The sequence below is a fragment of the Nuphar pumila genome, chromosome 6, assembly GCF_984573655.1.
Source record: "Nuphar pumila chromosome 6, dmNupPumi1.hap1.1, whole genome shotgun sequence".
Taxonomy (NCBI): domain Eukaryota; kingdom Viridiplantae; phylum Streptophyta; class Magnoliopsida; order Nymphaeales; family Nymphaeaceae; genus Nuphar; species Nuphar pumila.
Window position 1 is genome coordinate 10,141,090 of NC_143254.1, and position 13,051 is coordinate 10,154,140.

The following is a 13,051-nucleotide window of genomic DNA, read 5'->3' on the forward strand; positions in this document are numbered from 1 at the left end:
ATCCATAGTGTCCACACCAATTTCTAAAACCCATGGTTGATGATCAAATGTACGGTTCACGGAACCCCGTAGAGCAAATTGAAATGGCAATGTGACTTGCAACTGAACCAGTACCACACAAATCACAGCCATCGTCAACAACGAGACTAAGGCCATGAGATTGTTGGGATGGAATCGGATAAGCCACTCAAAGTACATGGAGGCTTTTAAGGTGAAGATCATATGGCATCTTGGGAAAACATACAAAACTTTGAAGGGACATGCCTCCAGCACAATCCAGTATTCATTCAAGAACGAACTAATTCAAGTACAGAAACAATTGGTGGTCTTTTGCAGTCGAAAGTGCCACATTGGGGCATAGATGGACCCTACTCGCAGAGAGAGTAAAGTCTGCTATGCAGCAGTCTTATACATAATGTGGATGGGAAAAGGGTCAGGCAGCAAGAGGTGTGTGCAGGATCACCATAAGAAAATCAACATCTTTATCCTCAAAACTGGCATAAGCTGGGATATTGCCTTGTGCCATAACAAGCATCACAGATTCTCCCAAATTTTAAAGAAAGGCGGGTGCAACCAAACAGCTCACAAATGTGCCACCATGAGAACTTATACGCTAAGTTTGTAAAAAATACTGATATGGTGACTGCAGATAGAATTAAATAATTAGAACAGCATCCTGTGTTGCCACATGTACAACATGGGATCTTTTGAGAATAAAGAAAAAAGATGGGAGATTTGGAGGGAAAAATCATTGCAGCACAACAAGACGTGACCTGGTAACTAACCAGAGAGGATAAATAATTTTCCTATTTGAAACAAACGCAGAATGAAAAGCAGGGATAGTGTGGCGACACTGCAATATACCAAACAACGGAATTGCAGAAAAAAATAAGCTAGTTGGCAGGAAACACATAAAGCAAAAAGCTACACTTATCATCGGCCAACATGTTCATTGCCTATGAAGCATCTCTTCAAACAAGAGAGGCGAATCCGTCCACCAAAAGCATGCCAGGAAAGGAATAGTTTTTAGATGATTTCAGAATAGGACAAAAACTGCATTTCAGAACATGTCATTAGAAAAAACAATCTACGATAGCAACACTTGCAGAAAGACTAGGCATTTGTTGCTCTGGTGTAAATTTGCTGGCTTGAATGAGAAGAAACCATTCTGATCGAACCTCTGGCCATGAGATCCTTGATTGCCCTTCGAGCAAGAGAACCATTGATCTGCAGATACACAGTAGAACGGGTCAATCTCTCTTAAATCTTATCGGACACCAAAAGAAAACAGGGAGTTCTGTATAAAAATTTTCTTATACTCCCCTCCTGGAGAACCAGCTAGAATTGCCTCTACCTTCAATACCAAACCATAAAAGATTTACAAAATATTAAAATGTGGTTTCAAAGATGCTCTCCGTGTTGAAGATGAATGACAATTCAAAGTAATGTAGATGGCGGAAGCCAAAACATCTTAAAGTTTAGAATCCAAATGCATGCTCCCTCAATGTTTTCTGAAGCATTTAGTCTAATCCCTAGCCTTCTTTCAGTTCAGAACAATCATCTCAAAGTTTTAATTCCAATTTTCATTAGTTTTGTGTTTCTACCTACCACAATGACAGACCTATTTGTTACTCATTGCCATTACATTCCTCAAAATATAGTTACTATGGCCTCGAATGATCATAACTCAGAATTATGACACACATGGTACCTGCACATAATCGTAGTTCAAAACTTCAAATGATCCAAGAACACTCGGGTTTCCTCTGGCACCTAGCAACATGCAACATCACAGCCCTGGGCACAAAGCTTTGCCTGTTTCTTTACCTTTTTCCTATCCATAGACCACATTCTCTCTTGTTTCTCCTACCCATGGAACATGCCTTGGTTGTGCATACATCCAAAACCTTTAATGTTTATCAGTACCAAAATTGAACAGAAAGCTTCCCCCTTGCTAAACTCAGTATCTTGGAGCTACGAACAGCAGCACAAATGATGATGGTTGAAATAGCCCTGGGCAGATTCATCTCCAACATATTAATCCCTTTGTTGGGGTTAAGGGAGTAGTTCATTATTTCTTTTGAGAATGTTTTAAGAAAATATCTACATCACCTTGCCATAAAGAAATTTAGCAACCCAATTTCACATTACTGACAATATTTCTTATTATCCATGTGTTCTATGCTTTTAAAAAAAATGAAAACAAAAACTTTAGAAGGTTCAGTAGTCACTTGATAATGTTGATGAACTCGCCATCTAAATTATACCCAAAAGCAAGTCAAGAACCATTCTGGAGACTATATTTTCTTGCTAGTTACCAGTCATTGAAAAGGAAAGTCAGGTCAAGCCACCAGAAAAGTATAAAGCTTGGATCAGGGATCTTAATTGCAGGCAATACCAATGTTGTTCGTATTGTAGTGTATTGTACGATATTGTTATTTTTTAGAAAAACGATACGATACACATTCGTATCGCGATACAAGTGTATCTGTATCCGTATCGTATGATACAAGCATGTATCGTACAATATCATACGATACAAAGTGTTTCGTACGATACAACTTTCGACGCACTTTAAAAAGGCCTGAATCATAATTTTTTTGGGGAGGGTTTTAAAAACCTCTTCAGGGCCGATTCCCACATTTGTGTAGAGGACATTAGAGAGGTATCAACACACCCTAAGAGCCGTGAGAGCAATTTGAGGGCTGATCCATGCGTAAAGAAGAGGATTTTTGTGATTTCATCAAGAGCACATTTTCACCCTTTTTTCACTTAAGTGGGTTAAGGTAAAAAAAAACCATAATATTTGCTTCTTATTGAGTTTTCTTAGAGGAAGATGGCATCAAATGATCCAGCATGACAATGGGGCACTCGAGTAGAAAACTGATTTTATGGTTGCATTGTGTGCATTTCATCATTGTTTCGTCGTGTGTTATGATTTTTTAGAATTTTTGCTATTTTTTATTTTTTTAAATTTTTTTATTTTTTTTTTCAAAATTTATGACTTTTTATGATATCATAAGATACGATACATATCTTATTTTGGGCCCGACCGATATGGGTTGCGATACGATACTTACAACCTTGGACAATACCACATTTTGGAAGTTCAACTGTTTGGTGAATTTGATGGGCAACAAACAAAAGTGTATACCAATGTTTTTCTTAACAAATAAGAATTTTGGCGAATGAAACATATGCAGCTTCAATTACTTTTAATAATTTATTCTCAACCATGCCCTTCATGATGCAGGGAAACAGATCCGAGAACATGAAGCAATGTAAAAAGACAACATTGATCTGGAAAGAAAGAGCACTGAGGGGCAACATAGCCTTCATGAGCCAATGAATGCAATATGATGCTACAATGTTTTATACTTTTTGAATTTTAAAATATAAAAATAAAATCAATGAATTTATTTGGTTTTTTAGGCAGCACCTAGTGCTTTTGACTACATAACATTGCAACAATACCAAAGAGATGGCAATGATGATGGTGATGACAGATCTGACAAGGGCCCATTTTTTCCTTATCATGTCATAAATGCAACATTATCAAAGAACATACATTTCAAGATAATAGAGATTTTCAACAGGAAAATACTCTAGCTTGTTTCTTGATAGCAAACATGCTAAGAATCACCTCTCTATTTATAGTCAATAAATTGGAATCAAGTCATTGTCATTTGTATAGGTTCCAGAAGGCTTCTTTGGTCTGTTTAATATATGTTTCAAACGTAATCCAGCTAGCTCATGGGGGATGCCATTGCTTTCTCACGGTTGGGGCAAGTAAGGCTGGGTGGTCATGTCCTCAACCTGCAATTTTACCTTGCAGAGAGGCGACCCATTAAACGACCCAGTTCTCGGTGAAGGTTCCTTCGCCATCAACAGAACAACAACAACGCCTTCATCCCAAACAATTGGGGTCGGCGATATTAACCAAAAAGAAAATCATTCTGGGTCCTCCACATGAATCCTTCTCCTCCAATCATTTTTATCCAATGTCATGTCCTCGGTGAGGTTCAAAGCATTCATATCCTTTCTTATCATCTCCATCCAAGTCTTCTTAGGCCTACCCCGATCTCTTTTAGCTAATGTATTCTTTCATTTCTCCATCCTTCTAACCGGAGCATCATTAGGCCTTCGCCGAATATGCCCAAACCATCGTAAACGATTCTCACTCATCTTATTTTCAATGGATGCAACGCCTACCTTTTTACGTATTTCCTCATTCCGAATCTTATCTATCTCTCTCTCTCTCTCTCTCTCTCTATATATATATATATATACACACGGTGGTTTTGTACCATGATACCATATGGTGGTACACATTCTTGTTTGCATAGATCTAGCCACCAAATGGCAGATCTAACTGTATAAATGTGTTAAGCATGGTTTATTTACTATGTTAGAAGGTTTCATCATGTTTAATACCCCACAAGATTCATTTTTGAAATGGTGAAAATCAATGGCTCATAATTGATGAAAATAAGGGTGGTTTAGAAATGGTATAAAACATCATATTTGAGTAAACTTTAACTGATGAAAATAGTAAATAGAACATGTTAAACACCATCCAAAGGTTAGATTTTGCCTTTGAAGTTTAGATCTATGTAAATCAAGTGTGTACCACCATAAGTTATGGAGGTACAGTACCACCATAAGAGCAGCCATATATATATATATATATATATATATATATATATATATATATATATATATATATATATATGTTTCAAATGGAAACAAATAATGTAAGACCTGGTTTACATGAGACTTGAGAGTTTTGAAAATTTTGTTTTCCTAAACATGGTTTTGAAAAGTAACTTCCCAAAAGGAATAGTAGATAGATGATTGAATTGGTGTTTAGATGACATCTGCATTAAAACCGTGTATCGGAATTTTCCTGGTCTCATAAAACCTGGTCTTGGGTGTCAGTCAAACAAGCCCAAAACCTGGTTTCATGTGGGAAACTGGTTTTGCAACCCAGTTTGGGCAGTTTCCCAAATGGAAAGTAAAAGGTTGACACTCCTCAATAAGGCCTTATTGTTACAAACTTTTTTTTTTGTTGCATTTGAACTAATCAACACATGTTGACTAGTCAACACATGTTGACTAGTCAACATAGGGAACCGTTGGGGTCCCAAGGACCCCCTATGGCCTCCTTCATTTGTGTATAAATATAGGGCAAAGCCCCACTACATATGTATGCTTCTTGCATGTGTTGAGATCAATAAAAATATTTATTTTCTTATCTTTTGTTATTGTCTCCCTCAATCCCTTTATGGGTGTTTGTGTGTGAACCTATTTGTGGTTCTTTGTGTGTTCATTTTGATATTCTGGTGAAACTCTTTTGAGTGTCCACTTTTGGTGATTTAGTGAACATCTTCGGAGGAACTCATTTCCTTATATGGTATCAGAGCTTGGTGATCAAGCTGAAATTGTTTTTGGTACATTAGAAAGTGTGCCACTCCAAATTTGATAGTGTTGAAGCTCTCTTGCAATTTCTATTCAAAGTACTCGTAATTGGTGTCATTTGCTTGGTGGTAGAGTGTTCGTGACTTTCACCTTTACTCTCGTTCTTTTCTCTCCGCTTTCTCTATTCTTTTCTTTTGTCTTATCCTTGTAAAAATGGATGACAATGAAAATATCACCATAAAACTCAATAAGCTCAATGGGAAAAAGGTTGTGGGGATTAGTGGAAGGGACCGATCTAAAACCCAAACTAATCCTTACGAAGTGTTGACCACTTATAGAGGTTGAGAAAAAGGTGAGAAAGAAGTACCTCTTACGGAGGTTGAAAAAAATAAGGCAATGACCACTTATGAGAAAAAGTGAAAGGAATAAAGAATAGGAAATGACAAGATTATATCTTGGCTCATTAGTAGCGTCGACATTAAGAAGTGTTCAAGTCTTGTTAAATTCGAACATGCAAATAACACATAAGATTAGAATCTATTCTCTTAAAGATATTGCACATGTGTGCAACTTGCAAGATAAGATACAAAATATGGTTAAAGGATACAAAAGCATTAGAGAATACTATAATGGTTTGTCCGAACTATGAGAAGAGTTGGCTCTTCTTGAACCAAAGTGACATTGTCCAGAAGACATATAACCCCGTCAAAATCAAATAGATGTAGAACATTTTTACCAATTTATTAATGGATTGAGATCGAAGTTTGAATCCACCAAATCCGCTCTTTTTCATCGAGAAAAAGTTCCTTCGATAGAAGACACGATAGAAGAATAACGTATGGAAGAAAATAGGCTTAAAAAGCGAATCTGTAAGAGTGACGATGACTCGGTTCTAGCTGTATCTAGACTGAGAAACTATATTCGTACCTACAAACCCCCCCACACTATGGAAGGCCAAATGATAAGCAAAACAATGATTATGAAAGAAAGAAAATTATTTGCTAATTATTTGCTACTATTGTCGTGAACCGGGATATGTAAAAACATATTGTCCTAAATTAAAGAAACCTTATGAGAAGAAGGTCACCTCTGTTGGACCTCCACAAGAATCAAGTGAACCATCTATTGGAAACATGACATTAACACAATTAGTGGAGACTCTTCAACCTCTATTCAAAAGAGAATCCTCACCTACTAAAGTCACGGTCTCTTCCTTCGGCCTCTTCGATCCCGGTAAATCTCTTTGGCTTCTTGACTCAAGTGCCTCTTTTCATATGATACCAAATAGTGATATGTTATCCGAATGTCATAACTCAAGTGGGTCAAATGTTTTCATTGCTGATGGAACATCTCTTGAGATAAAAGGAAAAGAAAATTTTGAAAATATTTTTCAAAACTCAAAAAGATTTTGTATTCCAAAAATTAGATATATTCATAAACTAAACTTAAATCTTTTATCTGTTTCTCAATTATCTGAGATCGCCAATCGAGTGCAAGATCATCAGTTATGAAAGCTGATGGGGAAAGACCATAGAGATCATTTTTCTCTCGTAGTTGTCGAGTGCAGGATCACTAGTCAAGGAAGTTGATTGGGAAAGGGTATAGAGAGAAGGAGGCTTATACTACATGGATTTTTTATAAATACCTAATAATACATTTTGTTGCAATGTTCATAAATTGGATTTAGATCTATGGCATAATAGACTTGGCTATCCTAGTATATCCTAGATTCAGTTTTTTCCAAAGATGATTTTTTTTTTTGTAATTTTAAAAATTTTACATATGAAAATTGTATTCTTGATAAAATAAAGAGATCACCATTTCAAGAAAGAACCTTTGTTTCATATCTACTACTTGAGTTAATACATTTGGATGTGTGAGGGCTTGCACCTATTATATCAAAGGGTGATTTTATGTATTATGTAATTTTTGTAGATGATTTTACGAGATACACTTGGATTTATTTCCTTAAACACAAGTCTTGAAGTTTTTTCACATTTTTAAATATTTCACAATTTAGTCAAAAATCAATTCAAGAATTATATTTTCATCTTTAACAATGATTCAAGGAGAGAGGTTTTATCAAAAGAATTTAAAGATTACCTAGACCTATACAGTATCACACATCAAAAATCTTGTCCTTACACCCTTATAAAATGGTTTAGCTGGAAGGAAGTATAGGGATATTATAGAAACAAGGACTTTACTGATTTTTGGGTTGAAACCATATTAATTATGGTTTATTTTATTACCAAAATGTCATATTCTTCTTTAAAAAACATATCTTCTATTGAAAAACTTTTCAAACAAATCCCAGATTACTCTAGATTGAGAGTTTTTTTATGTAAGTATTTTGTTTTTACTGACAAAAAATGACAAACTCTCTCCTCATGCTATTCCTTGTTAGTGATTGTGATATTGATGAAGATCAAGAAGTTAAAAGTGATGTGATAAGTGAATAACAATCTTATAAAGATCAAGATTGTATCCAATATTCCAGGCGTGGTAATTTAGAACATCTATGTGCTCTTGAAAAGTATACCAATAATGAAAAACAGGCAGAGATACAAACCATAAGATCATCTAGAGTATAAAAAATCCCTGAAAATTTTGTATCCTAAGAATCATTTTCACCTAAGTATCAAGCCTACATTGCATTAATACATGCTTATATAGAACCTTCCAACTATGTTGAAGTAAATGAACATCCTGAGTAGATAAAAGTATGAGAGTGAAATTAGATGTTTTAGAAAAGGCGAATACTTGGACTGCTTAAGACATTCCCCTATAAAAGAAACCTATAAGTTGTCGATGTGTATATAAGGTTAAAACCAAAAGTGATGAAACTCTTAAAAGGTACAAAACCAGATTGCCGAGGGATATCCTCAAGAGTATAAAATAGATTATGACAAAACCTTTGCTCCAGTTGCTAGAATGACCACAGTTATGAGCTTAATAGCTCCTGTCTCTGTGAAAAGAGGCCTATATATCAAATGGATGTTAAAAGTGATTTTCTCAATGAAAGTTTTGCTGAAGAAGTTTATATGGAAACACCGCCCGACATAGTTATCTCTAAAAAAAAAGCTCTTCGCTTATGCAAGGCTTTGTATAGTTTTAAACAAGCACCAAAGACTTGGTATGACAGGTTTAGTCAAGTTATGCTTAATATTGAATTTCAATATTGTCCGACTGATACAACTTTGTTTGTTAAGATTTCTTATGCAGGTATTATTATCCTTCTCTTCTACGTGGACGATATGATTATCACTGTAAGTGATAAATAGAGAGTTGAACACATTAAGAGACTTCTTAAAACACATTTTGAAATGACTGATTTGGGTTTTTTTAAAAAAAATCTTAGTATAGAAGTTGCGTATTCTTCTAGAGGTTATCTGCTAACTCAATTTAAATTTGCTTTAGATATTGTTGACAGGTCTAGTATCTCAGATGATAAGAAGGTTGACACTCTTGAAGTTGTCAATATCAAAATGAATATTGATGATAAAGAACCACTTGAAAATTCAACACCATTCAGACAACTTGTCGGAGCATTGTCATATCTTTCAATTACGAGACCTGACATTGCGCATGTAATTCACACAAGTCAGTTTCAGCATGCTCCTACCACTGTTCATATGGGAGCAGTTTTGCGTATTATTAGATATATTAAAACTTCTATTTTTTAAAGAATTTTCTTGTATGCTTCTTCATCTTTAGATTTAATTGCTTATACTGATGCTGGCTGAGAAAGTGATCCAAATAACTGACACTCAACCACTGGTTGACTAAAAAAATTGTTGGTTGTCATGGGTGTTTAGAGTAAATGAGCATGACGACCATGCTGTGACAACAAAAGTTTCATCTACATTGCCAACAATCGAACATTCCACGAACGAATCAAACACATTGAGATGGATTATCACTATGTACAAGAGGAATTTCTATGTTACTTCAACGGATTTCTTCACCAAACCTCTCACTGCTCCTAGATTTTACTTTCTCTTGGACAAACTTTTGGTTATCCAACCGTAAGTTTGAGAGGGAGTGTTAAAAAATGTAAATGTATATATATATGTATATATATATAAAACTAGGAATAGTCTCTTTAGGTTTTTTCTTTTTTTTTTGTTGCATTTGAACTAGTCAACACATGTTGACTAGTCAACATAGGGAACCATTGGGGTCCCAACGACTCCCTATGGCCTCCTTCACTTGTATATAAATATGGGGCAAAGCCCCACTACATATGTATACTTCTTGCATGTGTTGAGATCAATAAAAATATTTATTTTTTATCTTTTGTTCTTGTCCCCCTTTGTGGGTGTTTGTGAGTGAACCTATTTGTGGTTCTTCGTGTGTTCATTTTGGTATTTTGGTGGAACTCTTTTGAGTATCCACTTTTGGTGATTTAGTAAACATCTTCGGAGGAACTCATTTCCTTACACTTATCAACAAAATGGTGGCATCTTAACCTTTGAGGATAGGCCATGGGTAGGGATGGCAGTGGACCGGGGGAATGCGGGGCCCCGCCCCGCCTCGCCCCGTTTGGACTGGGGATGAAGGGTATGAAAAGGGGATGGAGGCGGGGACGAAGGTTAAAATCCATCCCCGTCCGGGGGTGGAGGCGGGGATGGACGTGCACTTTTCTCAGCCCCGCCCCGTTCCCGCCACGATCCCTGCCTCATCCCCGCCCCAACCCCGCCCCAACCACTTTTCCCCGCAATATCCCCGCCCCGCCCCGCCTCATCCCCGTTTGAACCGGGGATGGAGGACATGAAACGGGGATGAAGGCGGGGGTGGAGGATAAAATCCATCCCCGCCGGGGATGGAGGCGGGGGTGGAGGATAAAATCTTGAGGTGGGGCGGGGTGGAGACCTTGTCCCCCGCCCCGCCCCACTGCCATCCCTAGCCATGGGCAGGCTATTGAAGAAAAAATATGAAAACAGCAACAAGTCATGGAACTGGAGTATAACCAATGAATGGAAAAGGGGATAGAATCTTTAGAAGGATAGGTTGTTGGTTTTCCAAGATTTTAAGATGAAAATTGACATAAAGTTAGGAAAAGGAAATAAAATGGAATTTAGGGGTGATTACAAATATGTATGCAATCCAATGATGTGTTCTTTCTCAATCTGCATAATATCACAAAGATAAACATGTTCTAGTCCAAGACTATTGAAGTTGAGTCAGTTGACTGAGGAATGGAGTGTGCAATTTTGAAGATGCTTCAAGGATAACAAAGAAAACGAATGGCAGAGCATGCTAGCAGCTTGGAGACAAAAATGAGGAAGATAATCTCATATGGCCAATGAGATAGGCCAAGTAAGTTTTCTACTGCATCCTTCTATCAATCTCTCATAGAACCAGGAGTTAAAGCTTTCCACGAAATGACAATATGGAGCTTCAGTCTGTGGCCAAGGGACAAAGTCACAGGTTGACTGGTCGCACTAGATAAAATTAGCATGCAAGGCTACCTCAAGAAGAAAGGAATCCAGTTCACGAGCTATAGCTATTTCTGCAAATTAGATGAAGAAACAATGAAACATAAACTATGGTTCTGCCCTTATTTCTAAATCTGCTTGGCATGACATAAAGTTACTCTTTCCATGGGTGAGCTGCATCCAGGATATATTATTGACGCCTGCATCAATCTGAAGGAGCTTGAATTGGTAATTAGTGTGGAAGTGGTGGTTGTTTTTAGCGTGGTGGCTCACGTGGCTAGAAACAAATGGAAATTTTGTTTAATGTGCCATATTATCAAAAGCAATGTCCATGTATGTGCCACTAAAAAATGGCGCTACAAGTATTTATCTTGGATTGGTTCTCCTGGGATTGGGCCTGTTTACATGTATAATAGTCTTGTAACAAGTTAATGGGATAATGACACCTTGTCACAGACCTTCATCCCTTTCAAAAAAAAAAGTCGAAAAATATGAAAATACAGAAGAAAAAAATAGTAAAAAGAATATGAAAAGAATGCATCAAAATGAGAACAAATTTTAAGATTATACGACATTACTTCCCTTTTCAGAAAGTAGGACAGAAATGAACGAGGATGAGGGATTCGTCGAAGCAGAGCTTTTTGTGTCTATAGTGGACTTATTAAACACTATGATGTTGCTCAGTATCCTCGATAAATTTTACACAGCATATCTACAGAACTTGTTTGAACATCTACCTCAAATTCAAATGACCATTAAAACACAATGCAATGATTGATGGTGTACGATGTAGCCTATGAAGGTGACATAAAAAACGCTTCATATGCAAGCCAAACTCATGATATGAGCCAAGTTCTATCCCCAATACTAACTCGGCTGACATCAAAACTTTTATACACTATCTTGATAACCATAAAACTTTCTGCATGATGCAACCACCCAATGGAATTAAAAACAATAATTGAAGAAGACATGGGTTGATGGATTTTTTACCCTCAGCCTGTCCGACAAGATGGAAGGAGTGATCAATTTATACTTGGGCACTTCAGTAAGCAGCTTATCATAGCTAGCCTGGTCAAATAACACCATGTTGTTGACCTTCTCCTTTTGTTTCCCCTTGCTCCATTTCTGCATTCACAACCCAAAACCATGAAAAGCTCATACAACCACAACCAACAATCCTACCAACAACAACAATAACAATAATTCAAATAAAGTAGCAGATAACCGGAATCCAATTGTCCTCCATAATAAATGGCTAAAAAAAATTTAACACAAGATATAATTCAAACACCTTAACACTGCACCCAAAAAAACTGGCGAAATCATCATCACCCAAAATCAGAAAACATTCAAATACCCAAATTGGAAAAAAGTGGGTACCTTCTTTTTCTGCTTGCCTCCACCTCCAGACTTAGCTGGCTTTGACGCCGGAGGAGCAGCCTTCTCCTTCTTCGGTGCCATCGAACTGGAACTTCGTCACCTCACAGAATCTGTTGAAGGAAGAAAGAAAAGGCGCCCCCTCACTCCCCACCAAAAACAAGAAAGAGAGTCGGAGAAGGGATAGGGTGTCTCTTTTTCACAAGGGTTTCTGTTTGTGGCCCAGCACGTGCCAGTGCCACTGACACGGGTGGCAATCTATGGTTCGGGTTGGGGTGGTCCACATCCACATTTACTTGAGAGTGGATCGGGTCATGGGTAGCCCTGGACTGGCTATCGTACCATCTCGCGCATGGTTGAGCACTTTTTGGGAAGACCACCAGAGGTGTAACTGGGTCGGGTATACCTTACTCGACTTCCTGAACTGATTATATCTGATCTCTGATCCGACCTGATTTAAGTGTATTTATGGGTTTGGGTCGGGTCTAAATATAAACCCATAATAAAAATGAGTTGGGTTTTGAGTATTGCAAATGAAGACCCAAACCTGTTTGGACCCGACTTGCTTTTTATAACTAACTCTAATGGTTCTCCATATTGTAGAACCCAACCGACCCGATTATGTACCTGAACCTGTTTTATTATTGAACCGACCTAAATCCGAATTTGCTTCGTACCTAAACTGATCCGAACCCAAACCAATTATGTACCCAAACTCGTTTTATATTATGTTATATAACCAATTAATTATTTAAAGATGTTGATAAGCTTAAAACTAATATGCATTACCCTTTCAGTGATCAAATCTGTGT

General features: G+C 37.1%; 1 protein-coding gene across 1 annotated transcript; it reads right to left on the minus strand.

The window, feature by feature from the left end:
- Positions 1-938: 938 nt before the first annotated feature.
- On the minus strand, positions 939-12,407 carry LOC149833913 (small ribosomal subunit protein eS25w-like). Its single transcript, XM_090011100.1, has 3 exons — positions 12,243-12,407; positions 11,853-11,987; positions 939-1,227 (listed from the first exon to the last, which is right to left on the minus strand). The coding sequence occupies exons 1-3, from the start codon at positions 12,321-12,323 to the stop codon at positions 1,114-1,116; spliced, it is 330 nt and encodes a 109-aa protein (XP_089867226.1). The 5' UTR covers positions 12,324-12,407; the 3' UTR covers positions 939-1,113.
- Between the last annotated feature and the right edge of the window lie 644 nt (positions 12,408-13,051).

What these genes read in the sequence shown, in the direction of transcription:
- LOC149833913 (XM_090011100.1), bottom strand. Translation starts at nt 12,323, where the DNA reads ATGGCACCGAAGAAGGAGAAGGCTGCTCCTCCGGCGTCAAAGCCAGCT. An exon ending in GAGGCAAGCAGAAAAAGAAG is followed by an intron (nt 11,988 to 12,242) that starts GTACCCACTTTT and finishes TTGTGAATGCAG; the next exon opens with AAATGGAGCAAGGGGAAACA. An exon ending in TCTTGTCGGACAGGCTGAGG is followed by an intron (nt 1,228 to 11,852) that starts GTAAAAAATCCA and finishes GTGTATCTGCAG; the next exon opens with ATCAATGGTTCTCTTGCTCG.